The 27711-nt window shown below is 46.0% G+C and overlaps 1 protein-coding gene across 3 annotated transcripts in view; it reads left to right on the top strand.

Annotated features, from left to right (window-relative positions):
• SMOC1 (SPARC related modular calcium binding 1) overlaps positions 1-27711 on the top strand; it is a 153385-nt gene that overhangs the window by 59608 nt on the left and 66066 nt on the right. For all 3 annotated transcript variants that reach the window (XM_079127111.1, XM_079127110.1, XM_079127112.1), the window contains exons 2-3: positions 18079-18244; positions 19611-19723. In XM_079127111.1, the coding sequence (XP_078983237.1) occupies positions 18079-18244; positions 19611-19723 (279 nt within the window). The remainder of the gene's footprint in view (positions 1-18078; positions 18245-19610; positions 19724-27711) is intronic.

Below are 27711 nucleotides of genomic sequence, written 5' to 3'. Positions count from 1 at the left end.
ATTGTACCCCTGAGCTAAACCCCCAGCCCAAGGTATGTTTTCATTCTACTCTTTTACTTTCCTCATTGGAAAGACCTAACATAAAAAGTGAGTGTTCAGGGTAATGATATTTACTTACTGCAAGATTCAGGATGCAGGCTGGGGTTGTGGCTCAGTGGTAGAGCACTTGCCTAGCATGTGTGAGGCACTGGGTTCGAATCTCAGCACCACCTTAAAAAAGGAATTGTGTCCATCTATGACTAAAAAAAAAAAAAAAAAAAAAAGATTCAGGATGGTAATTGTGGGGCTGATAACATTGTTCTCTCACTTAAAATAGTCTTTATTGCCGTCACTGCAAAACAAGTAAAAGACTTTTCACTGTGGTTAGTAACAGTTGTACTGTTTTCTAATTTAAAACTTTTTGGAACTTAAAATAATTGCCACTTGGTCTGGGTTTGTAGCTTGGTGGCAGAACACTTGCCTAGCACATGTGAGGCCATGGGTTCAATCCTTAGCACCGCATAGAAATAAACAAATAAGATAAAGGCATGCTGTCCATCTACAGCTATAAAAATAAAAAATAAATTGTCACTTCTTTTTGCCATGGTACTTTATGCTGGAATATGAAATCAGAAGGTGACATACTCACACAAGTGTAAAGTAAAAAGAAAAGTCACCATTACTGAAAACCTTCAAAGATTAGCTTTGTTGGCAAACCAGTCCCTGGAACCTTAGCTCGCTTCCATGAGACTATGTTGACTTATGGAACACAGTTTGAAGAACTCTGATGGAAGTAATAATATAGTAACGTTTACGATTTACCAGCTACTTGTTATGTGCTGACCCACTCTTCTGTTGACGTCAGCACTGTTACACTTCTTGCCTTAACCGATGAAATAACCACGGCTCAGAGAAGGAGTACCGGCCAACGGCCTCCGCCCAGCGACTGAGCCTCAGATCTGTCTCACTGAAAGGCCAGCTTTCAACACCTGCCCTGGCGCAGAGGGCCTTCCCACGCAGCACCACCTTCTTTGCTGTGCTGTGTCTGTCGAAGGCTTAGATCTGGTTTCTGTTAAAAGTGTCACAAGGTTGAAAGTGATTGACAGTTGGGGTATTGAGTTAGCCTCCCACCCGCTCCTTGATCTGATCCGTAGATGAGGACAGCCCCTTCCCACCCATGGGAAATGGAATGGTCGAATCGAGTCTGAATTTTGTCCTTCGTATTCCCACCTTGCTCTGTTAGAGGGCAGATCATCCAAGACAGAGACAGAGCAATGCCCCGTCCACCCAGGAGGAGCAGGAGGGATGGGCTGGAGCCGGACCCAGGGCCAGCAGTATGAGGTTCCTTGCCAAGTCATGACTGGGTCCTTGAACTGTGACTTGAGAAGGACTCAGAATTTTTGTTCGATTGGACCTATTCTTTCTCACCAGCCTCCTGCTCCTTTTTTTTTTTTTAAGGGAATGGATAGGAAGATGTGAGAATGTGTTTGGTAGGGTCATTAGGAATCTTCCTTTTCTTTACTTAATTATGCAAGAATATAACCATATCAGCCTGAATTTTTTTTAGGTACTGGTCATTGAACCCACGGGTGCTCCATCACTGAGCCACATCCTCAGCCCTTTGTTGTATTTTATTTAGAGACAGGGTCTCACTGAGTTGCTTAGAGCCTCGCTAAGTTGCTGACACTGGCTTTGAACTCATGATCCTCCTGCCTCAGCCTCCCACGCCACTGGAATTCAGGTGTGCACCACTGTGCCTGGCTAGAATGAATTTTTTGAAAATTGCTGAGTCCTGGGTAGTCCAAACCTGGGTTGGTGGTGGAGGGTTAGCTTCTTTAGGGTCTTCATACAGTTCTTTGGTCCTTGATGTCTTGATAGCATGGAGTCATAGGTCTGGGTTTAAATTCCAACTTGGTGGAGATAAACAATTGCTTTATTTCTCTGAGCCTCAGTTTTTCCATCTGTGAAGTGGAATGAAAAATATTACATCTCGGATTGTTGTCAGGAGCAATTAAAATAATTTAAAATACTTAACCCTGTGCCTGTCACAAAGAGGGGATGCACTAAGAGGGAGCCTCCTGAGAATTTTATTTCTAGTAATGACCTCTTCCTCCTACAATGCTTCCCCTTAGAATGCTTTGAGATTCCAGCTGTGCAGTTAGTTGCTTTAGAGCCCAGGTTGGATAAGTGCCATCTCCTTCCTTGGAACTCCTGTCCTGAAGGATGATGTGGTGGTGGGCACTTTTCTGGTGGCTACTCAGACCCCAGCAGGTTCCTCCTGGTGTGGAGAATCCAAAGCATCTTCAGAGATGCTTTAGGGACTTGGGAGGATGTTGAGATAAAAAGGGAAATTTAAAAATTGTCCTTTTCTGTAGAAGGAATAGTTTCTTGTATGGGGCCAAGTGCTCCAGTACACCTTGCCTTCAGCCCTCTTGGAGACCAGGCTGGAAGGCAAGTCAGCCTCATTTTCTGACAGCCTGAGTACTTGGGTGAACTTGAGCAACCCCTGGACTTGACCTGGGGACCCCACAAGTCCTACTGCCAACTAACATTCTGAGTTCTCTTTAGAGTTGATCAGTTTTTCTGGATCGGGTTTGGAATGGAGATGTCTTTTGTCGGGGGCATCTGGGTGGTGACTCCTTAAGAATTCTACTCTAGTGCGTGCTTTGGCTTAGCTCTTTCTGCTCTGAAGTCTGTGCCTTGGATCTGACTCTGTCACCTACTGGTACCGAGGACCTAGTTTCATAAAGTATACATGTGAGACTTGTGGAGACTCATAACTTATGAAGCCGTGAGGGCTCCTGACTGTGTACCCAGTGCCCAGTACAGTGCCTGGCCTACAGGGGGAGAGATTTATCAAATCAACGAATGAGGCAAATGGAAGAGCTAGGATATAAAACTTCCTTGCAGGTTTTGAATTGTTTTGCAAGGAAGGAAGTGCAAGAAAATCATTGTTCCAAGGGCATCTTTCAGGAGCAGATAGCCCTCTGCCTCCCTCTCATATGTGGAGCTGGAGCTCTGAGGTCTGAGGGGTCTTATTTTTAATGTTGTGCAATTTCTATTCCTTCCCATTCTCCAGTTGATGACATATTCACCGCCCATCACCATCCTCTAGTCCGGTGGCAGACACCGGGTACCCGTGTGCCCCTGAAAGGCTGCTGAACACTGTTGGCAGACCTTATCACAACCCTGCTCTGGATTGGGAGATCAGGGGTCACCCCACTGGGAGACTCAGAGCGCTTCCAGGAAGAAGGCTGGAGACTGCCTGGCCAGGCCAACTGCACTGAAGAGGGAGACCTTGCAGGGAGGAGTCTGCTGCCTGGATAGATGCTGCCCAACAGGTCCCCTGGGCCCTGCAAAGCTAATGACATCACTCAGAAAGGATGCCACATGGTTGGGGGCCGACCTTTGAGAGCTGTGTGTGTGATGCACCAGAACAGGAAACCCAGCCAGACTCCTGAGCGAAAAACCCAGGAGGCCTCCTTCCCCTCGCGCTTCACATTTAGGCAAGCATTCTTCCAGTCCCTGGCCTCGGGAAGGCCATTCTGTCAGCCTTGGATGATCCTGAGGTGAAATCAGAGTTCAGGGTAGAAATCTGCATGCCACCTTGCTTTAGAGACAGGTCTAGGTCCGCCTGCTTGGAGTTCGGTGTGGGCTTCTCATCCTCACCCCTGTACAATGGGCATATTGTAGGAAACTTGGGAACTAAAGACAAGTGTAAAGAAAAATACCAGACCCATCTGTGTTGGTCAGCCTTTCATCGCTGTGACCCAAACACCTGACAAGAACAACTTAGAGGAGGAAGAGTTTACTTTGTCTCATGGTGTCAGAGGCTCAGTCCACGGTGAGCTGAGTCCCTTGCTCTGGGCCCACGGTGAAGCAGAACATCATGGCGGAAGGGCGTGGTGGAGGAGCACTGCTCTGTTCTCCACAGCCAGGAAGCAGAGAGAAGAGGCCGCCGGGCATATGCACCCTTCCAGGGCTCCCGATCAGTGACCCAGCTCCTGCAAACATGCCCCACCTGCATACATTTACCACCCAGTCAGTCCATTCAAACTTAGCCGGACTGATTCAGTTACAGCTCTCACAATGCAGTGAGTCACTCTGAACATTCCTGCATTAACCCAGGCGGCTTGGGGAGACACCTCGTGTTCAGACCCTAGCAGCATCTAACCTCCACTTGTATTCTTACCATTTAGAGAAAACCACTATTGACATTTTGGTGTGTTTCCTATCTTTCCCTTCCCCTCTCTTTCTTTCTGGGTGGAAGGATATGTGTGTTATATATTTGTATATATTTATATGTATGTCTGATACTCTGCTTCAGTTTTACTTAACTTTATATTGCGAACATTTTCCTGCTCAAAAAGTGTCTTGAAAACCCCTTTGGAGATCAGGCTGAAGTCTTTAGTACTGAGCCCCTGTGGATACGTATTCATCAGAAAGCTGCAAAACCTGGATTCTTGGGAGTGGCAGCCTGGCTTGGTGTGCCCACAGTCTCTGCTGAGCAGCTTCAGCCTGCCCTTGCTATCTTGCTTCTCCAGAATTTCTTGAGAGACAGAATCTGCTAAGTGCAAAGGCAAATGTCCTTTCTATCATGCTGCCTAACCCCATGTTGGGGTACAGTCTGAACCTTAGGGCTATATGGGTCTATACTCACAGAACAAAGATCCTCAAAAATCAAGTACAGGTTTTGAGACTTCAAAGAAAATTGATTTCTTTGCTCAGGAACTAGAAGGGTTAGAACATGGAAGACTCATTCTTTTTTTCCCCCAGGAGGGAGTTTGCTTTGGTTTTCCACTGATTGTCCATTCCTGCCTGTAGAATTTGACATGGTTTTGTTTACTTTTCCTTGGTCCAGTTTCGGTCAACAGGGTTTCTCTCTTGCTCAGAACAGCCTCACGCTTGTGTGAAGTAAGCTGAGCTGGGCCCTGGACAGCCGCAATCAATCCTTGCCTAAGCGACACAGTGGGGATTTTTGGCTGGAGATGGTCTGACAGCAACAGGTTTTACACAGCTTAGGGCCGTTCCATGTGGGCCCAACTGTTTTTTCTTCTCTTTTGTCTATAAACGACTTTGAAGGCCTTTTGGAGTGCGCGTGTGCACATGTGTGCTCTCACGTGTGTGCGTGTTCGGGCTCGTGTGTTTGGTGATCTGAAGCTGGGCTCCAGTACAGCAGGGTCTTAAGATGACAGTGGAGATTGCAATGAAAGGAAACACGCGGTTTAAACACACCCGGCCCCAACAGAACGCTGTGATAGAGCAAGGCTGGGATTTCCTCTTCTGATAGTTCTCATCTGTACTTGCTCAGCTTCATCCCCAGGGCTTAGGGCTGTAGGGGAGTGGATTTCCTCAAGTGCTGTGGATCAAACACTTCCCCCTCTGTTATCTCCCCTGTCAGAGTAGATTGCTCCACTGTGCAAGTCCATATGAAGAAGTGTGTGCTGTAGGATCTTGCCTGAGTGAAATGGGCACAAAAATGCCCTTTTCCTTTGGGATGATCCCATGACATTGAAAGCGTACTAGCTGCTCTGTGTAGTTATTATAGAGCCAGGAAATAATGCTCAGGGGCAGGAGGGTGTCAGACTTCTGCCTCTTCCTCCTACTCTGTTGGGAATTTGTGTGGAGGTCTATTATCATGGGTGGGCCATGCGAGGTTGCTTTGGGACCCTTTGTGTGGATCAGAAGAACAGTAGGTGGTAAGAGCAGGAGGGCCCACAGCAGAGTGTTTGAGCAGACAGATATTTTCCAAGGCCAGAAAACTAGCAGCAACACCACCAAGAATCCGAGGTAGTTGGCTTGTGAGGGCTAAAGTCAGCCCTGTAGCAGGATGAGAAAAGAGACCTGGCCCAGACCAGAGTTTGTTTTTCAGGGTAAGCTACTTGTTCCTGAAGTGGGTTTGGGGTCTCTACCAGTCAGGATCCTGTTGGGCTGGTGCTGTTGTGAGTGATTGGGCAGGGCCCCCGCTAGCACAACTGGCCCATTGTGGAAGGGACTAGAAGTCTGTGTGACTTCTGTGGGTGGCCTGAGGGTTCAGGGTCTCCATTTACCTCCTTTGCAAGCTATCTGTGATATCAAAGGGCATATATCTGACAGTACAGAGCCCCGAGCAGAGGAAAATGAAGACTTCTGTTGTATTGGTTTTGCAAATATTACTTCCTAAGAACTCCTCTGAGCACATGTATGTGTGTGTGGGCACACATGTATCCATCTGTGCATACAGTGGACACTTACATGCCCCAGCTCAGGAACAGGCTCCGCTGATCAGCCCTTTTGTCTGGGGCATGAACCAAGCCCCGCCCCCTTCAACTCTCCTCATAACTCTGGGCCACATGTTAATAGCTTTATTTCAGTCCCATTGTGAATGACTGAGGCATTTTGCTGACCAGCTGGGAAGCCTAATGGCTGTTTCCAGTGTAGTCTTTGTGGAAAGTGAATCTCTGGATCTACAACTGGCCTTTGTAAAGTCCTTCCTTTAAGTTCAGAGTGGTCTGTTTGAGTTCCACAGCCTGCTGAGTGGACCTGTGTTCACCTTAGCAACTGATCTCATTACTGGTCTATCCAGGCCTCTCTTGTCTGTGATGACAAAATGGCGCCACATTTACATGTACTGTCAAGTTACAATAACTCCAACATCCTCATCTGCTCAAGTAGTAATCTCCCTCAATACCTATATTGTGGTGCCTTAACTACTTCCACAAACTAGTCACACATTTCCCCTTTGCCTAAAGAAAACTCACTGCTGTCAGTGCCCATCATGAAGGCACACAGGTCTGGGCTGTGGAATTGTCTCCAGCTGCTGCCAAAGCTGTCCAGGTGCCAGAGCAGGGCTGGGCTTCATACAGAGATGGGGAGAAGGCCCTATCTCATTTGTCACCCAGGCACTGAAATAGCTCTCTGTGAGTACCCAGAATCTCTTAAAGGATCTTGAATCTCTCAAATGCCCTTTTTTGGCTTCTGTACTTCCTACTTTGCCCAGAATCTCATTAAGTCTCTGATAGAAACAATATTGTCTATTTCAGGATCATGTTCTTCCAACCCAGAGAGGCTCAGTTACTACCCAGGACCAAACTGAATTGGGATCAACCCCAGTCATGCCCTCCAGTCATTATCCCCATCTAAACTCCTCCCTCAATCCCTGAGTTGTCAATTACATGTCACATAATACTGTGATGGTGGTACAGAGTATGATGGAGCAGGGACAGGTGGCACAGAAGGAGCGTCTGGACCTGTGGCCAGCAGCCAGGATTCTCAGTGACATGTTAAATATTTCTGTTCTTAGTAGTGCTCAGAGCAAACTTGGATTCTGTTGCTGGAAAGAGTGTCAGGATAACTTTGTAAAGAGCCACTAACCTTGACTGAATAGGTTGCTCCTGCCAGCTGGAAAGATAGTGTTAATTTAACAATCCCTTATTACCTGATGAGTGTGTCATGGGGATGAAGGGTGTGACACTTAGAACCAAACAGGCACTTAGAAATCCTTTGTCCTCTTTGCCTCTGCACCCCTACAAGTCTGGGCCCCCTCATATAATCCACAGTCTCTTGGATGCACCCCAAGTACAAGACTTTGTTGCTTCTTGGGTCATATCATCAAATTAGTCTTTATTTTTTCCCAGTGCTAGTGGGCTGAGAAGATTGGAACAATCTGGGTCCTGAGTTCTGGAGAGCCCTCTGTTTATTTCATTTGGAGTGAAGAGAGTTTTTATTTACATTGGTGGCAGAGTTTGAAGAATGAGGAGGGGGTGGGCACATGACTTTCCCCCAGCACTTGCTTCCTGAGTTCTGTTGGCTAGTGTTTAGTGACTGGGGGGGTACAAGCAGGTAACAAAAATAGATGCTTTTGCCTGTGATTAAGAGGTTCCAGGTCCTGTTGGAGCTCAAGGGTGGTTAAGCTGCAGAATCCTGCATGTTCAATGAGATGCGTGCTCGTAGCGGCCCCATTTTCCCTTCCTGGCCTCAGGGAAGTCCCACAGGGCTGTGTTGCAGCAGTTCCATTTCCTGCAATTGGCTATTTGGTCCTTAGTGGTCTCAGCTCATCCAGTGACTTCAGATTCCACCTGATCCATCTGCTTTTTTGCCGGGGGGTAGCCAACTCCCAGGGAGAAGCGGCGTGTCAAACTCTGAGACTCAACATACCTGAGACTCCAACATCACTTGTCTGAGGGGAGCTGCAGTTCTTGGGGGCTGCCGATGGGTTTGCTCATTTCGTTGCCAGCAAAGTGGCCAAGCTCATTATCTGGGACGCCAGCCACTTCCTTGACCCGCGAAGGCCCCTCTTTTTCATCTCCCCTGCCCATATTCAGGGATAGGACCCTCCTCCTCTGTCCTTCTGCTGTCTCTCACTCCCCTGTTGGAGATTTCTAAAGTTCAGGTCTGGTCTTGCCCTTTCCTCCCTTCACTGGCTGCCAATTCTTTAAACAAAAAAAAAAGAAAAGAAAAGACAGCTATGGGTTTTCAAGACCCTCCATGATCTCACCCCAACCTGGCCCTAAACCCTGACTTCTTCCATAAATGGTAGTTTCAAAACTGTATTTTTTGAAATTAATTCACTTGTCCACTCATGTGTAACTGTTACTGTCGCTTGGAATGACCTTTGCATGTCCCTTTCTACTTTTAGAAATCCTTCACGACCCAGTTTCCAGCCCCATCCCTGAGAAATCCTCCTGCATCCTTCTTGTCTGAATTAACCTCTCACTCTGACCCACAGAGCGTGGGTCATTGCTATGTCCCCAGCACGAGCCCTAGCCCTGGCATCCTAGGTGCTCAGCAGTTCTTTGCTGAAGAGCTGCCTTATTTTCCTCCCTCCCCACCCGGCCCCTCCTCTCTTTTCAGCTTTAGGAGTTAGCTTTTGCCATTGCCCCTCCTGGGCTTCCCAGCATCCCATTTTCACATATTTTATCCTCTTGTCTTTTGGAAACTTAGGCTTTGCTTCCTGGTTGCTGGTTTCAAATATGCAGCCCCTATGGAATTAGCTGTCCCTGTGTCGGTCTTTGCAATTAGATCAGCTCTTGGGGGAAGGGCCTGTGTTCTTGTTTATTTTCATAACCCGAAATGCACCTAGCACAGTGCCTTGTAACTGAAGGGGGAGGGTGAAGAAATGTCCAGAAATCTCTCTGAGTACCTCTGGGGGTGGGGCGGGGGTGGGGGTCTCTTGGGCCCTGCCAAGCAAACATTTTTTGGAATTATTTTTATTATTTTAGTTTTGTATTTTGTTTTTCTCTTTTTGGTTTATTGAGATATAATTTACATGGGGCATAATTCTCCTCTTTAGGTATATGCTTTTATGAATTTTAATAAATTTATATAGTTGTATAACTGCTACCATAACTAGGAATAGTTTTATCACCCCCAACATTCTCTCATGCTTCTCCTTCTATTTCCAGTCCCTAGTAATCACTGATCTGATTTCTGTTTAGTTTGGCCCTTCTCAGAATGTCATAGAAATGGAATCATGTACTCCGTAGTGTTTTGAGTCTGGCTTCCTTCACTTAGAATAATGCTTCATTTTTTGGAAGTCTGATGACCTGATCCACACTTCATGTGGACCCACCGTTCCAGAAGGCTGGCGTGGGGCGTGGGCTCTGGGTTTATGTGGTCAGTGTAAATGGAAGCATGGGTTCTCTTTAGACCCAAGTCCCAGTTGCTCTCTCACACTGCCTGAGCCCCTCATCTGCCCACCAGGGCACCTGGTGAAAGACAGCCTTCCCTCATGGGTCTTGACCGGTCATCCCAGTGGTTGTGGGGGACACAGCAGAGAAGGGAAGCTGGCTGGGTGGGTGAAGTGACCACTAAATTCCTCCCTTGGGGAGGGGGCGGTGGAGGGGTGACGAAGGTCAGGCCTCTCCTGGCTAAAACAACAGAAGTGGTTCCAGCTGCCCCACAGCTGGAGGGGGTGTCTGCTTTCCCTCAGCAGCGTGAAAAGCCCTTTAATCGGGGCGTGCTGTTGTCAGGCCCACGGCCGAGGTGTGCAGAGGAAGAGCAGACACGGAGCTGCTGCCAGGCCTCCCCTTCCCTTTGACCTCCCTTATCTCCCTCCTCCATCTCTGCGAGTCCCACTCTGAGGCTGCGGGAGGCCCTCCTTGGCACCTGTGTAAATGCAGTGGTCATGGGGTCAGGGAAGGGTGAGTTTGAGCTGGCAGAAGTGGGAATGTGGATTTTCACCGCAGATGGCAGCTTCCATGGTGGTGGTGGGGGGTGGTTGGCGAGAGATGTTTTCACGTGAAACTGCTCTTTGGTCCCAAAGATGTGGCCCTGGGAGAGAAAGGCCAAGGTCTGGTGTTGCAGATGGTAAGACAAGTGGCAAGAGGCGACGGTCCTGCGTGGAAGAGACAGAGGCTGAGCCACAGCTAGCCGGCTGGAATGCGATGCTCCATCTAGGTTCCAGGCATGAGCTCCAGGAGGGCATTTTCCCATGTGACAGCAGATTTACCTCCCAGAGATGCTTTTGAGTGCTTGAGTTCTAAAACCTGGAGCTGGACTTTGAAAAAATACCCTCTTCAGGAAGCTCTCTTTGCTTCTAGAGTCCTTCTCTTCTGTATACTCAAAGGACTGCTGCCAGAGACCCCAGCCAGGGTTGCTGAAGCGGCCAGCAGAACATCCTGCCCCTTAGCAGCCTCAGGACCCAGCGCTTGATACCCGCACCCTGAGGGAGGTGCCGGCGTGGTAGAAAGGATCAAGGCCATTAGGTGAACCTAAAGGGTGCTCTCCCACTTGCTAGCTTAACCTTGCCTTGTGGTTTCCTGCTCATTCATCAAAACCACGGATATTCATGGAAGACCTACTTTGCTCAAGCACCTGCCGGGCGCCAGGCATCCAGGGGTGTGGCACCTAGATCTTGGGTGCTGCCCACAGAGAGCCTTCAACCTAGTGGGGGAGGGCAGGCAAGAAATATCTAACTAACCAAATGGTCATTTAAATCATGACTGTGGCACCAGCCACAGTGGAAAGTAAGAGGGTCCCAATGCACTCGGAAGGGCAGATGCCTCCAGGAAGCAGCACTTGCACTGAGATTGGAAGGTTGAATAGGAGCCTGTGAGGTAGAAGGTGTTCCAGGGAGAAGGGCCAGCCTGTGCAGTTCCAAGGCAGGAAGGAGCCTTGATTCTCCCTGTCTCCTTCCCACCCGAGGCCTGCGCACGGGATCTTCCCCCTTCTCTTCCCTTCCAAATCGGCATTTGCGGATTGGGCCTTTGGTAAAACTCATGGTTCTTCACAACACTGAATCTTTAGGAAACTGAGCAGAAGTGCCTTAGAAGTGGGTCCATTCTGTCATGTGGCCATTGTCGTACTCGAGTGCATGCACACGGTACCTGCCAGAGAAGCCAGAGTGCCAAGCACACGGGCTGTTGGTCAGTTTTCCAACTTGACGTACATGCTCATTTCAGGCTCAGCAACCCAGGCGTCTCAGATTTCTTATGGGTGAACTGGTACCTCCAGGATGGTGGAAAGGTTTCCTGCAGGGCTGGGTGGGGAGGCCAGGCCAGGCTCATTGCAAGCAAATTCCATGATCACCTGGTGATAGCAGCCCTGGGTTCAAGGGTACTGTCTCAGCCACCTTCTCTTCAATGACTTAGGAATTTATTTTCCTTTTCTTTGATTCAAGGGAAAAACACTGTGTTGAATGAATGGCTTTTCTCATCTAATAGATATTCTTAACAGGAAAGAAAGAATAAACAGCTTCCAACACTCTTCGTTCAGGAGTTTTAAGCTTCAGGTGGTTGTTGGACAAGAATCTCTAGCTCTTCAACAGTAAGTGGTAGAGAAAGGAGTGCTTACACATAATGTGTGTTAGGTACAGCTTGGTATTTATCCATTCACTCTCCAAACACCAACTGAACAGCTGCTTTGGGCTAGGCATTGTGTAAGCCCTATGTATACAGGTAGGGGTAAGGCACATCTTTTATAGACATGTAAACAGGTGAATGGTAGTGCATATTGAAGGGTTGTTTTATTGCTGCATTATAATTATACAGACTAGAGGGGTTTATTATACCATGTTTGGACCATAATTTTTTCGGTTTAGTTCTCCAGTACTTTCTCTTTCCCTCCTTTTTCCCCTTCCCTGTCTGTTTGCTCTTCTGATCTCTTTTCTATTAAGATTTTGATTAGTGCATTGTAATTATATATATAAGCAGGATTTGTTGTGGTATAGTCTTAAATGGACATAACATAATTTGGTAGCTTTTGTTCCCTAGTACTTCCCTCTACCCTCTCTCTCCTTCCCCTTCCTCTACCCTGTTGGTCTATTGAGGGTTCTTCAATAAAAATATGAACACAATGCAGCAGAGGCTCTGGGAAGCTAATGGTGGTGTTTCAAATATGATGGCATTTGCTTTTTAGGATGATAAGCTTAGGGGCACTCAGTGTGAAATTTGAACTTGAATGGAGAGGAAAGTCTGGTAGCAGAGTCATTTAGGTGAGTGGTAAGGGGCTAAATGAAGCCATCATAGATGAGAAAGGAGAACCTGCTAGAGATAGAGGTCCACTGGCCCTCATCCGTTCCAGCTACCCCAGTTGAAACTCAGGGGGTGAAGCCACAGTGAATGTTCCAGAACTAGCCAAGCTCCCAACTGGAGGCAGTTTAACACATAACCTCAGCTGCCACCATGGTGAGCAGAAGAACCTCCCAGCGGAGCCCCACAGCCCACAGCATTATGAGAAATGATAAGTCATTGTTCCAGGCTACTAGCTGAGGGGTGGTTTGCTTTGCAGCAATAGATAAGTGAAGCAAAAATGTTGAAAATGAGTACTTTAAGCTGTGTTATATATGAATTTATTAAAGAAAAACCTCAAATTTCTTTGAGTTTGGCCTGTGATTTTTTTTTTTTTTTTTTTTAAATTTGGCCTTGTTAGATACACATGACTGTACAGTGGCCTGTGATTTCTGGGTATGATATTGTAAAGAGAAATGCAACTGCTGCTCCAAATTGTGGATTTCACTCTCCAGACCTGCTATCAAGAGGGTTTTATATGGCTCTGCCCACTCCTCCACATTTGGGGGAAGTGTGGAGATACGCATGTTACCAGGAAAATACCCGTTTAGAGTTTTAGCCATTGTAGCCACAGGTTAAGTCAGCATGATACTAGCAGGTGGAAGTGGAGACTGTGAGAACAGCTCTATATTAGAGAGAATTGAACATCTCCTTGCAGATGGAGCTGTGGGCTGGCTCTGTTGTTCCCTGGATTGTCATGGAAACTTGGCAGTCAGTCAAACCCAACACAGCTTGTGGTATTGGGGTGGTCTCCCTGGGCAAGAGCCCTGGCACGGTTTGCATTCTACTCTGCCCGAGACCGAAGGGTAGGGATCAGCATGGGTGCCTTTCGGATGGAAGGGATTATTGGTTGCATATTGATTTTTCTTTTTCTGCTCTGTTCTCCCCCATGGCAGGGTTGCCCCCAGCACTAGCTTACTTTTCCAATAGAAAGGATGACTTGTTATATGCAGATCAAGTGCCTGTCCTACTTTACAAATGTGAGCACAACACAAAATGTTTGGAGTCATCTCCTCCCCAAGGGGAAGGGGTGGGAGAGACAACTGCAGATGCACAATTGTCCTGGCTGTCTTTGTTTGGCTTCCGTATTAGGCAATCATATTCAGCATTATTATTTTGCTTTTATTGTCTATTGGTTAGGAAGAAGGAAGGGAATCTATGTAGGGATTTTTATAAAAACACAATTTCCCTCCTAGAGGAAAATGGCTCAGTGTTTGGCTTGTGGGGGAGACTGCATGGCCCTGCCCAACACCAGAAATTTCCACCAATCATGATTATTCTTGAGTCCACAGCCGCAGACTTCTGTGATCCAGGGGTCTTGTCCCAGCAGGGCAACTCCAATTCTTTGAGTTTTGCTTGTGTTCTGAGAGAACTGACCACAGTCTTAGCCTGATGCCCAGGACTTCTATCCTGTATCTCTGTTCCCTACAAGACCCTCGTGACTTCATATGGACCGTGACAACCTCCTGGGGTCAGTTGGCTGTTGACCTATAAGTAATGGACTGATTTGCTGTCTAGTTTCAAAATGCAGAAACTATTCTCTGGATCTGCCCTTTTTTCCTTCAGTCCAATCAGTCTTCACCTGACTCAACAGAAAAAACTCAGTTGAGGCCCACCCTCCTTCTCCTCTTGTTTTGTTTACTTTGTAGATGGGCTTTTGCATATGGTAGCCTCTAGCTGTACATGGCCATTTAAATTAAAATGAACTACAATTAAACACATGGAAATATTTGGTTCCTCAGTTGCATTTGCTATATTTCAGTGCTTCACAGCCACCTGTGGTCTGTGGCTACTATGTCAGACAGCAGGGATATAGACATTTCCATCCTTGTGGAAAGGTCTATGAAACTGGTTTGTGGAATGCTTAGGATTATGTCCTCTCTTAGTATGGCTTAGTATGGCTGTGCTTTCTGCTAACATGCTGTGGGTTAGCTGCTTGCTTGGGGTCTCTATCCTAGGGTGTAAGCTCATGGAGGGCAGGGGCCATATTGGTTGTGTGTTTCTTGGGTCTGCGTGGTGCTGGGCTCACCGTTGCTGTCCATTCACTGGATACAGAGTAGAGGAGCAGAGGGATGGACAGACTGGAGGATTACTTTGTCCTCAGTATTTGTGGATCCAGAGTAATTAATCTCTTCTATGAGGCTGTGTTTTATAGAGCTTGTTGCCTGTTTCTGAAAGCAATGACACACACAGTTCCCAAAACAGATGAGAATGAGACACCACAGTGGACTAAAGTGGTCTTTAGCAATGGCCCTGTGCTGTGTCTGGACTTTTTACAGGGCCCTAGGGGCCAGCAATCTCTAGAGAGGACTCTTGGGATCCCTTCTGAAGTCGAGGCCCATCTCCGCCTGTTGGCTCTGTGGGTCTTCTGGGGCTCTTTGACCTGTCTCTTTGCGTACAGAGTGCTCCTCTTGTTGTCGAGCAGGTCTCTGGCACAGCTGCCGTCGCGTCTCTGTTGGCGCAGGGAGAACCATTTCCAAACCAGATTTATGGCCTGTGGTTCAATGCCACAGTGACGCCTGTGGCCCTGAGGCTCTGAGGCTCTCTTCCGTGAGTTACAGAACAGACAACAGGGCAGCTTCTACAGTTTGAAAAGAAACTTTGTCTTTTTCTCTCCTTCCTTTTTTTTTGGGGTATGTTCTCCTAAAAACAAACAAACAAACAAAAAACAGAAAACCCTATTTAAATTCCAAAGAAAGAAGGTGGGTAGGAACTTACTTATGACTTAAGGCATGAATAGCTAATTTAATTATCATAATCACCCTAGGAGGCTAGGTATGTAAGTGCTCTGGCTACAGACGAGAACACCGAAGCCTAGAGAAATTAGGTACCTTCCCCAAGATTAAACAGCCTGTATGTGTCCTGCTGGGAGTGATACCCATGGCCTGGCCCCAAAGCCCTGCTTTCAGCCACTGGGCCACACCCTGTTCATTGTTACAGAAACACCAAGCCAGCTGCAAAAGCCAATGCACAGAAGCAAGCTGTTCACCAAAATCCTAGCTCGGGAGACTGAGGCAGGAGGATGGTGAGTTCAAAGTCAGCCTCAGCAACCTAGTGAGGACTTAAGTGACTGAGTGAGACCCTGTCTCTAAATAAAGTACAAAAAAGGGCTAGGCAGGGGTTGAGTGGTGTGTTTATATGTCAAATAGACATTATCCTTGTCTTCTGGAAATTCAGAGTTGGGGTTTCCATTGCTAATCAAATCACAGAAATTCATCACCACAAACTGTTAGGAACCATGAAGGAAGAGAGGTGTGAGAGACTATTTGGGGGGATCCATCCTCACCTGAGAGGGAAAGCCTCCCAGAAGAGTTGGTGTGAGCCAGACCTGATGCAGGGTGGGCGGCGTGCAGAAGGGCGAGCCCTGGAGCTCACTGGAGAAGGCGCTGGCCACCATGTGCACAAGTGGTGAACAGGGGACAGAGTCAGAAGGAGGCCAGGGAGGGGACATGGGTCCAATTTTGCCATGCCTGGACACTGTGCCGAAGTCCCAAGGGCAGCGGGATGCCAGTCAAGTGTTTTAACCTGAACACCTCAAGGGGAATTGAGGCCACAGATCCTGCACAGAGTTGACATGTAGACACCCTGCCTCCTGTACTGTCCCTGTTAGCTCATCCCTTGGTGCAGCAGCTGGGGACTGAGTGGGCTTCCTCTTGACAGGACTTTGCAGTTTCTCTCTTTTTACTCTAGAACACTAGGCTCTATTCAATGATGTGCTTGCAAGAGATATCAGGACATTTCCCTTTGACCTTTGGGCAGGACTCAGGTTTAACCTGTGATGTGTGGGAGCCCAGGGCCTCTGAAGAGCGGCTGAGTTGCCACATCTGTCCTGAGGAGGCCAGGCGCAAAGTCAAGGTAGTGGGAGGGTCTGGGTTTTCGGCTGTGATGGGCCCTGTGTAGTCATGGACTGGCTCAGACTCTCTCTGGATTTGGCTGGGGGCCGGGGAGAGGGCTGTGTTTCCAGTGTTCCCTTGAAGGGTGTGGTACTGCCTCTGGACCTTTCTCTGCTCTTTCGGGCAAGTTCTCAACTGTTCGCTTCACACAGTGGGCCTGCAAATATGTCTGAAGTAGAGATGGTTTCTCACCTCTGAAACTTCTGTGAGCTTGGTGTCATTACACAGTCACCTTCAGCATTGCTGGTAGCCACAGCTCTTCTTGTGACACTGCCAGGCATCGCTCCCTCCAGCCCCACTGAGAGAGTCTTCAGCGTGCCCAGGGCCCTGCTGTGTGGGTGGATAAGAGTGGACGTCTTCCAGGCCCAGGCTCCTCATATTGTGGATTGTATTGGCCCAATTACTGTTCTCCAGCTGCACTCTGCAATTATTAACAGGGGGTTCACCAGTGAAGAATTTCATGGCCACAAAGAGGTTTAGAAGAGGCATCATATGTCTGTTCCTTGATCTGGTTATTTATGATTGCTATCCAACAAACTACTGCAAAAGTTAATGGCTTAACCAATGGATTATTGTCATCTGTCAGTTCTCTGGTGGACTGGGCTCAGCTGGGTGGTTCTTGCTTGGGGTCTCTCATGCCATTACTTATTTTCATCTCTATTGATTGCAGTCAGTTGACAGCTGGGCTGGTCTCATCTGAAGGCTGTGTGCCTGGGTTTGTTGAGCATCTCTCTCCCTATGTGGTTGACACCTGCTGACCTGGGCTTCCTTACAGTGTGGTGGTCTTAGAGTTAGGCTTACAGAAGCCTAACTTGGCTGGTTGGCTTGGCTGGTTTTCCCCAGAGTGAGTATATGACAGGAGGAAACTGCAAGTAGGCTTCATGTAACCTGGTGCCGAAGTCCCCAAATGTCACCCAATACCCTTTTATTGGTGAAGCATGTTACTGAGGACAGTGAGGCCAGTCTAGATTTATGTGTGACTCCATAATTCAATAGGAGGACTAGCAAATAATTTGCTCTATCTTTAATTCACTAGGTCTCCATAATGCATAAGAATATATTGAAGATGTCTGAGAATTCCTGTATTAAAAAAATCTGTTTAACCCAGCATTTCCCAAGCTGATTATTATTGCTGTTAAAATCAGGAAATACCTTCCTTGCAGAAAGCCATTTAACTTGTAATTCTGCCAGAGAACTTTGGGCAAAAATGGAAGAGTTCTAGATTTGGGGCTTAATACCATCATCTAATAAATAAAACTTGCCAAAGATGGAATTTGGAGAGTGAAAGTGTTCTGGATTTACAGTTTCATGACTGTCTACATGGGCAGGAAGCCAAACGGCCTAGAGGTTAAAGCTTTGAGTTTGTTTCCTGCAGATCTAGGTTCAAGTTCAGCATCCACTCTTTATAGCTGTGTGATGTTGGGCAAGTTACCCTTCTCTGGGTTGTTGTGGTGTCTGATGGCATTTGACCTGTGGGTTACTTGTTGCAGTGACTGTTCATGGTCAGTACACGTATGCTTCTTAGGACGTATAGAGGATGCCTTCTTTGGTTAGACTTTGTGTCTGCCCAGTTCCCTTCATCTCTAGTGTTTTGTAACTTTGCGTTTATTTGGGACCTTTTCCCAAGGGCTACCCAGTACAGGAAGTCATGAGCTTTCTCCCACTTTTCTTGCAAAAGTAACCTCTATGCCCTTTCGCTTTTTTCCCCCCCAATCTAGTTTCTCATAAGTGACCGTGACCCTCAGTGCAACCTCCACTGCTCCAAGACTCAACCCAAACCCATCTGTGCATCTGACGGCAGGTCCTACGATTCCATGTGTGACTACCAGCGAGCCAAGTGCCGAGACCCGACCCTGGGTGTGGTCCACCGAGGTCGATGCAAAGGTGAGTCCGGGGGAGGCTGTAGAACCACAGGTCCCTGCACTGCACAGTCACTGTGGTGGGGGGCTTGGGCAGGGGCTCAGCATGCCTCTCTTCCTCTGCTTTGCTGTCCTGTCTCTTACCCCTAACATCAGAGGTAGAGAAGGGAAGGAAGAAGCTCTACCTGAACAAATGAGCACTTTCCTGACTTTCAGCCTCTGCCACCAGTATAGGGCTTAGAGAGATGTGTTGCTCTCTGGCTGGTCCTTTGTTGTTTGTTTTTGTTTTAAAACAGATATACGAAGCTTTATTGATGGCCCCTGAATAGGGATTTCAAACTGTTGACCATAGATGTGTTTTGTTGGATCTGCTCTAAAACATGAAAAACATTTGAGACAATATTTAAAAACTTGGTATTCAACAACAACAACAACAACATCAACAACAAAATTTTAGCTTTTTGTGCTTCTTTTCCAAAATTAAAGTTTCTGGTAATATGAGATGTGTGTTCCTACAAAGTAGCACATGACTGGAGCTGAGCAGCCACTGCTCTTAAAGGGGAGCCTGTTCTCCAGTTTGCCATAGTTCTTAGCACTCCCAGCGGCCTCTCGGGACTGAATGCCCTTCTTTTTTGATGGGGTTGGGGGCTACTGAGGAATTGAACTAAGAGGTGCTTTACCACCGAGCCCCATCCCCAGCCCTTTTTAGTTTTTATTTTGAGACAGGGTCTTGCTAAGTTGCCAAGGACCTTGCTAATCGCTAAGGCTGGCTTTGAACTTGTGATCCTCCTGCCTCAGCCTCCTGAGCTGCTGGGATTGTAGGCATGTGCCACTGTGCCCAATGGAATGCCCTGCTGCTTGTACCCCATTTATATCACTTTCCTGAGTCCTATTCGTATTTGAGTGTGTGGCCCTGGATTGTGCTTAGAGACATTATAGGAATTATAGAAGGCTTAGTAGGCTGCCTTTGCTTTTCTAAAGAAAGTGCTAGCAATTCTTGAACTATAAAACACCTTGGAGAATGCTTGGGCTTATTAGTTTTAGAATAAACCTCGGGAACCTCTTCCCAAGGGCTGCCCAGTACAGGAAGTCATGAGCTTTCCCTGGTAAGGGGAGGGGTACTTGGGAGAAAAAATAGTGGGACCTACTATAAACAGGAGCCCCCTGCCCCCACCACCCCCATGCTTTTCTAAGAAAAACATTGAAAGGAAGATGAGGCTGAGCAGCTGTCACTAGCCTCTGCCCTTGCACTGTTGGACAGATTAGTGGCGTGGGCTCCCTCACTGGTGGAAGGGGTCTCTCTGCGTTCCTGCCAGTGGGCAGCCATCTTGTGCCATGACTTCAGGGTGGAATCCAAGTGAAATATGAAATACGCTCCTCTCGCCTTTCAGATGCTGGCCAGAGCAAGTGTCGCTTGGAGCGGGCTCAAGCCCTGGAGCAGGCCAAGAAGCCTCAGGAGGCTGTGTTTGTCCCGGAGTGTGGCGAGGATGGCTCCTTTACCCAGGTGAGGCTCTCCGCTGGACTGGGGCAGAAGGGGAGGTGTCCTGAGAGCGTACGGGCTGCTGGGCACCTTCACTTTCTGAGGAACGGTCGCATAAGTGGCTCTTGGACTCCCCTGCATGCTACCTCCCCCCGCCTCAGCTTCCACGCCACTTCTTGCCAACTGGCATTTGGCCCTGACAAGATGCATGGAACTCTGAGCCAGGAAACTGGCATGGCTTAGTCCCCTTCCTCCCTGCTGGCCGTCTCCTCCGAGGACCAGACCTGCATCGATTACTTTTTCTTAGCCCTGCCAGTTTCCAGGGGCAACCTTGGTATTCCCCTCACTGTTTATTACTACTCCTCCATGCTCCCCTGCGTCTTACCCCGTCCTTGAACAAAGCAGAGCCCTCTTTGAGCAAAAAGCGTACTGTGGCTGCTGGAGCGGTTGGGCTCTCGTGTGCGCATGCATGCTTGGGTGTACGGACACTCAGATTTTAAGATCTCTTTTTGGGTAGTCCCACCTCTCATCCCACGTGGTCTTCAGTTAGTGCATTGTAGAAAAGTTATGCTGACTCTGCTGATATTGGCACAGACTGCTCCTGAAACTCAACAGCAGGGGCACAATAAGATGCTGCTTAGGGGAGTTTCTAGGTTGCCCCCTGCATAGGGGCTTGTGGCTGGGAGGCAGGAGGCGCCTCTGAGAGTTAGGACAGGTGCCAGCTGTGGGGAAGGTCAGTGGACAGGGTGAGCTTAGCATGGTTGGGGATGGTCCCCGGGCCTGCCACTGTCCGTGTCCAGTAGAGCACCACGGGGGGCAATCTATGTCCTGGAGCTGGGGTGGGGAGGACTTCAGGGATTGAAAGCTTCCCTATAATTCTGGATCAATGGGCAAAGGTCGTAGGCTGGCCTTTGGTCCAAGAGGTTTCAGGTTTTATTTTTGGGCTGGGTTAGGGGATGACTGGTTTCAGATTGAGTCTTGCTGGGTAGACATGTGAAAGGGTGGTGGGGTGCAGATTGCACATCAATATGTTAAAGGTTTTCCAGTTGATCACAGCATGCCGCAGGCTCCAGCAGCGAGGGAGGTAAACTGGCTGTGCCTGCCAGTCCTGGCGGAGGTGCTCCTTATTAACTTCCTAGTTTTGTGCTTACCATAGACCCTTTTATGGGTGAGGGGACAGCAGTGGGACATGGAGTGGAGAACTGGGGTTCCATCCCAGAGCCCTCCGGAGGCCTCTGAACTAGCTGTTTCAAAGGAGGCAGCCTGGGGCTACGGATCATGTGCTGCTCCTGGAGACAGCCTTCCCCCTGCCCTGGCAAGTCACCCAGCTACTCTGGGTCACAGTTCCTTTATCTGAAAAATGGAGATGATTATCTCTGCTGTTGGTATGTGTTATACATATGTTATCTATTACTACTAACATCAAGTCATATATGATGAATTACTCTTATTATGCTATAGATCACGTGTTACTATTATCATTACTGTTGTTAACAGTTATTATTACAGCTTCCCTCGTGAGGTTTTGATGAGGATTGGGTGAGAAAACACATGCAAAACACTTGGAACAAATGAATGCCACCTAAATGTCACCACCGTGATTCCTGCCCCTTCTGTGCTTCTACTATTCAGGTTGTCCTTATATTTTATGGATGGTAGCACTTAAAGGAAAAAACAAAACAAAACAAAACAAAAACCCAAGACCTTTCACTGATACTCCCCAAGTCTGGAAATGGCTGAACTCTCTCAAGTTCTCAAATTTTTTTTAAAAGGGATTACAAGTGATATTTTTTGTAACAGTGGGATTCTTTACTACGTGTTTGTACATGCACACAGTAGAAATTAATTATTTTTAATTATTTATTTTAGTAAAAAGAATATAGGAAATCCTTTGTATATATTTTGAACTGCATTGCTGAGCTTCCATGTCTGGGGGAGGAACTCAGACCTTCTCAGATTGGTTTGGGGCTGCGTGATTGAAAGGAGGGCCGAGTCCACAGAGGTCGTTCTGCCTTCTCTAGGCTTGTGTAATCCTGGTGTGTTGCTCATAAGGACAGTTGACCCTTGCCCTCCTGATTCTGAAGCGTTTGCTGCCTGTGACAGCCTGCTGGCCAGCTTTTGTTTTGGGGAGGCCAGGCCAGACCAGGTGGTGTTTGCTAAAGGAAAAGAACTTCCAGATGAGCTAGGATGAATTGCCCTGGGAGCCCAGCAGAGGCTGTGCAGACGTTGGGGACCCCTCACTTATTGGACTGCCATATGTCCTCAGGCCCAGCTGGCTCACCCCGGTGGGCAGACAGACAGCCAGACAGCAGCCCATCCCAGCTCAAGTGATCGAGATGGATGTGCCTTCTTCCTGATCAAAGATGCTGCAATAACTTTACAAAACGAGGCTGCCTCTTTGAGTGTGCTTCAGTCACATTGACAGGCTGCTGGAATGGGAGCGACAGAATGCTTTTCTCCTTCCCACACCCCCATCATTGCTTAGCTCGACTTTTTTTTTTTTTCCTCCCAAGACCAAAACCCAGAGAGACAAGCTGCATTTCTTTAATATTCCTTAGAATAGTGACATGCACATATCCTGGTGTTAATAACAACATATTTTAGCCCTGGGAATTATTACACACTCTCTTGAAGTTTATGGAGGGGATGATGGGGTCTAATGCGATTGGGTTTGTCTGGTGTGGGACACAGCTTGAGGCCACATGACTGACTTGACTTTAATGGGGTTCAGATGGGACTCTACGGCTTCTGTTCTCTTCCTTTGTTTCCCCTGGACCTCTTTCCTCCTTATGCCCAATCCCAACTCTCTCTCACACACACACACACATACTTATCTGCCCCCTATAGCAGTGACACCAAAACTGCACATTAGACCGCCTTTGATTCTTAAAAGTCTCAAAACCCTAGTTCACATCCATATCCCTGACATTAAATCAGATTCTGGGAGTGTGACCCAGACCTCATGTTTTTTGAGCTCCCTGGGTGATGCCAGTGTTTGGACAAAGTTTGAAGCTACTTTTTTATTTTTTATTTTGAGACAGGGTCTCACTGAGTTGCTTAGGGCCTCATTAAGTTGCCGAAGCTGGCTTTGAACTTGCCATTCTCCTATCTCAGCCTCCCGAGCCACTGGGATTACAGGCGTGCACCATGGCACCTGGCTCCACTCTCATTTCTTTCTTTCTTTCTGTTTTCTTTTCCTATAATAGCTTTTATTTATTTATTTTTATGTGGTGCTGAGGATCAGACCCAGCACCTCACACGTGCAAGGCAAGCGCTCCACCGCTGAGCTACAGCCCCAGCCGTGACTCTTGTTTTTTGATGGCTTCGTTGAATGGGGAGTTATAGCTCTTTGGTGACCTGTTAAATCAGGAGCTCCAGGCTCTGTCTTTTACTGTCATCTTCTCTGTTTTCTCTTCTGGGCATCGGAAACATAATTCCTGACATCTGGCCTTCCAAGTCCTCTGCCAAGTGATTGTCTGGTGCCCAAGCTGATTAACTGAAATCCCAGCTGTAGTGGAAGGGTGCTGGCTTGCCACCACTAGGAAGTGTTGCCTGCAGTTTGTCAAGTGTGCAGTCTCCAAATGACAGTGATGGGACTCTTTCCTGAGTCCTAGCAGGTGCTAGGCACTGAATTTTACAACTATACCCTTTTCGAGGTAGCTAGTGATACCCTTATGTATAAAGGAAACTGAGTTTCAGAGAGAGTGAATAGCGATTTGAGGTCACAGTGTGGGAAAGGATTTGTAGTCAGCCTGCCTAGTTTCAGGGCCTGTGCTCTAACTGTTTTGTGCTACAGGAGTGGCCTTGATACATATGTCTTTCATTTTCATCACCATTGTTATCCCAGAAGTTCCCTCTCTTGTTGCCCAATCAATCAAATACACATTAAAAAATCTTTTGATTATGGAAAAAAATTTTAAAACACAAAAAGTAGGCATAATAGTATAATGAATTCCATGTACCCGTCACCAGCTTCAACAATGATTGACACATGGCTAATTGTGTTTCATCCTGACATCATTTTATCTCCCATCCCTAACTGAATTGCTTCAAAGCAAATCCCCAGACACCATATCTTTTCATCGCAACTGAGTTTTGAGCTCCACTGTGTTCTGGGCTGTGTACTGATTGCTATGGGGGATTAAAAAATTTTTAAAAAAGTCCTGCTTCTGCCTTCAAGGGGTTTACATGCAGGAAAGATATGAAGACAAATGATAAAATACCTATGTATAGTGGGAAATACAGATTTTTAAAAGTCCATTAACAAATCAGTTATTTGGAGTTCAGAATGCAATTTTGTTGTTGAGAACATATATACAAATTTAAATTTTGTGACCACAAACATCTTATACAAAACTAAAAACAAGTGACATGTATTAGCCTTAATCAAAAAGAGCTAATCTTACGTAATAACTCTTAAAATTTGGGAAGAATAAGAGCCTAGTAGAAAAGTGCATAGGAATATCAACAAGCAGATCACCCAATATTAATAAATAATCAGTAAGTGAATCTGAATGATGTCATCTTCGTTAGCCACTAAAAAAATAAAAATAAAAGCAATGGGTCGTTTTGCTTATCAAATCAGAAAAAAAAAATTGGAAAAGGTGGTACTATTTGGGGAAAAGGCTACTCCTGTGTTGCAGTTGAGGAAGCAAATTGGCATTGACTTTTTAATGGGATGATTTTGCAATAGGAGTCAAACATCCTTAATCGAGTACACATTTTGGACCTGCAGTCCCACTTCTAGGAATTTATTCTAAGGAAATAATTAAAAATATGTGAAAATATTTTGCCACAAGGCTTTCCATCTAAGTTTTGTTTATAGTAGTGAAAATTTGGAAATGACCTAAATATTCAGTAATAGAGAATGGTTTAAAAATTGTTTAAGCAAATTATGGCATAGCCACACCATACAACCACTGAAATGAGGTGTTATAGAGGCTTATTTTGTATAAGTGTGTTTTGTGTACCTTAGGGACTTAATTGGCCAAATAATTAAAAAGAGAAATATTTTCATATATTTTTTCTCAGTAGAAAAGCTACCACAATCTGTAACAAGAAGTTCTGACAACATAGAAGTGCATAAGGTAGAAAGATAGAACGTGACTTATTTTTCTGAAGTAACAACAATTGAGTCTATAGCCCTCTACATTTTTCCTTGCATCTACTTATTATTTAGGATAAAAATCGAACCATATCATATATTTTCATAACATTTTAAAACAAATTGCATTGTGGACTTATTTCTAGTTAAATTTCTTACAGTTCTACCTCATTAAAAAAATGATCACATTGTATTCTATGAGTCTTGAAAATTTGCAAATTAAATTTCCAGAAGGCAGATATTGAGTCAAAAGGCCCAACTTTCCTAAGGCATTGGATGCATATTACCAAATTGTTTTCCACAGATGTTGAGCAACTATGTGGTTGACCAATGGTTGTTATCAGTCACATTCTCAAGCCATTTTAATTTTTTGTTCAATTGATTATAGTTCTATTAGCACTATTATAGAATATGAAACACCATTTATTGCTATTTCTAGGTGAAAATAAAGTGTTATGTTTCCTGTCTTTGAGCCCCATGATCCAGGAGCAATCTTTCTTGATGCAGTTCTGTCAGAAAATTAACAACTTTCCCTATTTTTATTCCTTCTAACCACTGTTCTTTCTGTTAATGCATAAACATATGCATTATTCTCTGAGGTCATTTTCTTGTATATAGAAGTCCTAGGAGCTGTAATTTCTTCTTGATTATGCTTTGTTCTGAAGTTAGAGGTTCAAAGAAAAAGTTGTGTGGCTTTTTGACAAAGGCAGTAGGTTCCCTTGTCATTTCTTCAAGTTTTTACTCTTCTATGTCCTAAAACCCAGGGAGATATAACACTTATTTTCCAAGTGCCTGGAGTCAGTCTATAAAGCAGGACTTGTTCCTTTTTAGCTTTCCCCCACCCTGATGTCCCCCATAGAACAGAATTGCTCTCCCCGAGGTCACCCCTGGAGACCTGAGTTGTGTGACCAGCTTGCCCTGGAAACACTGTGGTTTATCATCTGGTCCTCTCTTCCAGCACCTCAGCAAGTACTGGAGGTATCAATGCCTGGCATGAACTATGACCTTTGTTGGCCTGGGCTGATTAAATGTTAACTGACTAGGGTGCTGAGCATCCTTGGGGAGCGGAAAGATTTGTTCAATCTTTGATGAGACTAGACCTCTGAGCTTTGAGTTCAGAGGCAATGGTCATTTTTGTGTTCATGTGGAAAGATCTTGCCTGGAGCAAGATCTTTAGTGTGGATCTCTCCTCAAATAGTGTAGAGGACTTTCTGGGTAAAGTACTGAGACCCAGCGTGCATATGTAAGCTCTTCTCTGGGCATAGATGGCTCCTTCGGGTGTCCCAAACAGAACCAGTTCTTAGGTGTTTTTCTTTTCTTTTTTTTTTTGGGGGGGGGTACCGGAGATTGAACTCAGGGCGGCACTCAGCCACTGAGCCTCATCCCCAGCCCTATTTTGTATTTTATTTAGAGACAGGGTCTCACTGAGTTGCTTAGCGCCTAACCGTTGCTGAGGCTGGCTTTGAACTCTCAATCCTCCTGCCTCAGCCTCCTGAGCCGCTGAGATTATAGGTGTGCACCACCGCACCCAGCTATTATGGATTGTGTCCTAATTTAGGCCTCAGCTCTCTGGGGCATGTAAAATGCCAACATATTCTCTCTCTCTCTCTCTCTCTCTTTCTCTGTCTTTCAGCAGTCATACTGTTAAAAATTCAAGCCCATTCTTTAGGTATAGATGGCATAAATGGTAAGTAGATCCTTGTTGGGCAAGTTGTGGCTTTTCTTTTTCCATCTTTAAACAGTCCTCAGTAAACACAGTTATTATAATTTGAACATCTACTGTGTTCAAGGCATTTTGCTACTTGTTTTATGTGTTTTTCCTTCGAGTTGCTTTTGTTCCCAAATAACCCATGGTGTGGATAATGTATACAGATATGCCCTCTGGTCAGCACACTTGCTGCTCAGCAAATGTTGGGTTTTTATTTTTTCCTTCTTTAGGTCTTAATTTGTTCATCTGTAATATGGGAGAGTTGGCAATCCAAAGATTGGCAAACTGTGGTCTGTTGAGCTTACCACCTATTTCTGTTCTTGGCTCCAAGGAGGTATAATTGCACAACATAAAATTTGCCCTTTTAAGGTGTACAAGTGAGTAGGTTTTAGTATAGTAACAGAATTGTGCAGCCGTCACCACTGATTGTCAGGCCTTGTTTACCACTGCAGAAGAAGTACTGTACCCGATTGGCTGTCCTCCGCTCTCGACAGTCACTAATCTACTTTCCGTTTCTATGATTTGTGTGTTCTGGACATTCCACATAAATAGAATCATAATATATGGTCTTTCATGGCCAATTCTTTGACTCAACGTGATGTTTTCAAGGTTCATCCATGTTGTGCCATGAATCAGCACTTCATTCCTTTTTCTTGTCTTACAACATTCTACTATGACTGTGTCCGATTTTGTCTATCCATTCTTCAGTGAATGGACATTTGGGTTGTTTCCATGTTTTGGCTATCATAATAAGGCTGTTATGAACATTCATATATGTTTTTGTTTTGTTATGTACATATATTTTTAATTCTCTTTTGAAATAAATTGAGAGGTCACATGGTAGCTACATATTTAAGTTTTTAAGGAATTGACAGACTTTTCCAAGGTGACTACACCATTTTATAATCCTACTAATGATGTATGAAGGTTCCAATTTCCTTACCTTTTTGCCAACAGTTGTTATTATCTGTCTTCTCTATGATAGTCATTCTGGTGGGTGTGAATTGGTATCTTTGTGGTTTTGATTGGACTAATCCAATCTTGAGCATCTTTTCATGTACTTTTTAGCCATTTATCTATCTTGGAGAAATGTCTATTTGAATCCTTTGCCCATTTCTTAATTCAGTTATTTATCTTTTTATTACTGAGTTATGAGAGTTGTAATACATTCTATACATGACTCATCAGATATACAACTTA

Source organism: Sciurus vulgaris (assembly GCF_902686455.1).
Source record: "Sciurus vulgaris genome assembly, chromosome: 2".
In the NCBI taxonomy this organism is placed as follows: domain Eukaryota; kingdom Metazoa; phylum Chordata; class Mammalia; order Rodentia; family Sciuridae; genus Sciurus; species Sciurus vulgaris.
This window is presented reverse-complemented; position numbering and strand designations above follow the sequence as displayed.